This window comes from Chiloscyllium plagiosum, chromosome 4, assembly GCF_004010195.1.
Source record: "Chiloscyllium plagiosum isolate BGI_BamShark_2017 chromosome 4, ASM401019v2, whole genome shotgun sequence".
Taxonomy (NCBI): Eukaryota; Metazoa; Chordata; class Chondrichthyes; order Orectolobiformes; family Hemiscylliidae; genus Chiloscyllium; species Chiloscyllium plagiosum.
Genome location: NC_057713.1, coordinates 6,978,840 through 6,981,473, shown reverse-complemented (window position 1 = coordinate 6,981,473; position 2,634 = coordinate 6,978,840). Strand labels below are relative to the sequence as shown.

General features: G+C 45.5%; 1 protein-coding gene across 1 annotated transcript in view; it reads right to left on the bottom strand.

Annotated features, from left to right (window-relative positions):
• The window catches only part of laptm4b (lysosomal protein transmembrane 4 beta), a 50,222-nt gene extending 49,800 nt beyond the window's left edge, over positions 1-422 (bottom strand). The window contains exon 1 of the mRNA XM_043687647.1: positions 179-422. Within this exon, the coding sequence (XP_043543582.1) occupies positions 179-406 (228 nt within the window). The 5' untranslated portion in view covers positions 407-422. The remainder of the gene's footprint in view (positions 1-178) is intronic.
• Between the last annotated feature and the right edge of the window lie 2,212 nt (positions 423-2,634).

Here is a 2,634-nt window from a genome sequence, read left to right as displayed (position 1 = left end):
AGACACATTTCCTCTCCTTCCCCCTCCTCGCCGTCTCATTGACCCCTCATCCTCCCCTTGGTGCCACTGATGGCTTTCTTGCTCACTGCCCTGTCCCTCTCTCTCTCTCCTCAATCTCTCGCTGAGTTCCCCCTCAGACCCCCTGCCCCTCCCCCTAGCCCCCAGTGCAAACACTCACCATGTACCATGTTCCCAGAATGATTGTCCCAGTGCGGACATGACAGCAAAAACAGCAGCGGCTGGAATACCAGCCTCCAAACCGAGACTCCGTCCTCATGATTCCTGCCAAAGCCACACCAGCAGAGAGGAAAACAAATAACAAAACAAAACTGGAAAAATCCAAAAGAAAGAGGGCTGCTGTTAGCCCAGGGCTGGAAAAGCTGAGGCGGCTGTTTCTCTCTTGCATTAAAACTAACAGAAGCTGCACTGTGATCCTGTCACTGATCCTGCTCACAGACTCTCAGTACATCCTGGAACAGATGGAGAGGATTTAACCCTCTCTCTCCCCTCACACTCTCTCTCTCTCACACACACACACACACAGACGCACACACACTCACATGCACTCACACACACTCTCTCACACACACACATGCACAAGAACATGCACTCACACACATACTCTCACAGACACACACACATATACACACAAACTCATGCACACACACATTCTCACAGACCCTCACACACACACTCACAGACACTCACAGACACACACACACACTCCTGCAATCTAAGCTGCGAAGACAGGCTGGGGAATCCAGCAATTATACAAACCACCCCCTCTGTGAATATTATACTTGGTTACCCCTACTCACCCGACCTCCCTTCTCCTTCCAATGGCTCAAGTATTTTTTATCCCTCCAATTGCTCATCATGGATCTCACTGGCAAGTCCAGCACTTGTGGTCCATCCCTTTAATTTCCCCTTGAACTGAGTGTAGCGCCATATCTGAGGGCAACAAAGAGTCAGTGACATTGCTATGGGACTGGAGACACATGTAGGTCAGACTAGGTAAGGAAGGCAGATTTCCTTCCCTAAAGAACATTAGTGGGTTTTCTTTCACACAAAAAATCACTGATAATTCCATGATTATCATTGTGAGACTAACGTGACATTTCAGGTATAAACACAGAAACTCAGCAGATCTGGCAGCAAGTGTGGAGAGAGAAGCAGAGTTAACATTTTGAATCCAGTCTCCCATGGGGAATATTGTTGAACGCCTTACTGAGGTCCAAATAGATCATGTCTACCGCTCTGCCCTCATCAATCCTTTTTGTTACTTCTTCAAAAACTCAATCACGTTCGTGAGACATGATTTCCCATGCACAATGCCATGTGCTCCCCCATCCAAGGGAAAAGACACCTACCATCAATTCTGTCTGTACCCCTCATTATTTTATAAACTTCTATCAGTTCGCCTCTCAACCTCCTACTCTCCAGTGAAAGAAGTCCCAGCCTTTACAGCCTTTCTTTATAACTCAAACCTTCCATACCCAGCAACATCCTGGTAAATCTCTTCTGAACCCTCTCCAGCTTAATAATATCCTTCTTATAATTGGGTGACAGTATTCCAGAAGAAGCCTCACCAATATCCTGTACAACCTCAACGTAACGTCACAACTCCTATACTCAAAGGACTGAGCAATGAAGGTAAATGTGCCAATCACCTTTTTAAACACCCTGTTTATATGTGACACAAACTTCAAAGAATTATGCATTTGCACCCCTAGGTCCCTCTGTTCTACCACGCTACCCAAGGCCCTACCATTAATTATATACGTCCTACCCTTGTTTGTTGTACCAGAATACAAAACCTCCCATTTATCCAGATTTAAATCCATCTGCAATTTTTCAGCCCATTGACCCATTTGATAAAGATGAGGAGAGGTTGAACAAATTGGGCCTATATTTGATGAAGCTTAGAATTTTCAGTAAGATCCCCTCTTATTTTTCTGAGTGGAAAATGAAACCGAAGAAAAGCGGATGCTGGAAATCAGAAACAAGAACAGAAATTGCCAGAGAAATGTGGCAGGTCTGGCATCATCTGTGGACAGAAAACAGAGTTAACTTTTCAGATCTTCTTCAGATTCTTCGTAGACCTATCAGGATAGATATGGAGAGGTTGTATCTCCTTGTGGGAGAGTCTAGGACCAGGGGGAATCATCTCAGAATAAAAAGTCATTCAAGACAGAGATGAAGACCTTTTTTTCCCTCAGAGAGGACCGAATATGTGGAATTCTTTACCGCAGAGGGCTGTCGAGGCTGCCGCATTGAGTAGATTCAAAGCTGAGATAGATTTTTAATCAGTAAGTGGAATCAGTGGTTACGGGAAAAGGCGGGAAAGAATTGAACCATAGAAGAATCTCTATCATTGAATGATGGAACAGACCCGATGGGCTGAATGGCTTATTTCTGCTCCCATATCTGATGACCTTGTGGTGAAGTGGTGCACAGCTGGGTTTTAAATATGGCACCTGGGTCACGAAAACAGGAAGATCCATGCATTAGCAAACACTGCCCATCTCTCCATCCTCGCAATTCTCCAAGGAGGTGCCCAGTTGATGAGGTGAAGAGTGAAAGATGGTGAGTCATGAGGGTTGGGGTTTGGGCACAATGGACCTCCCTCGACAA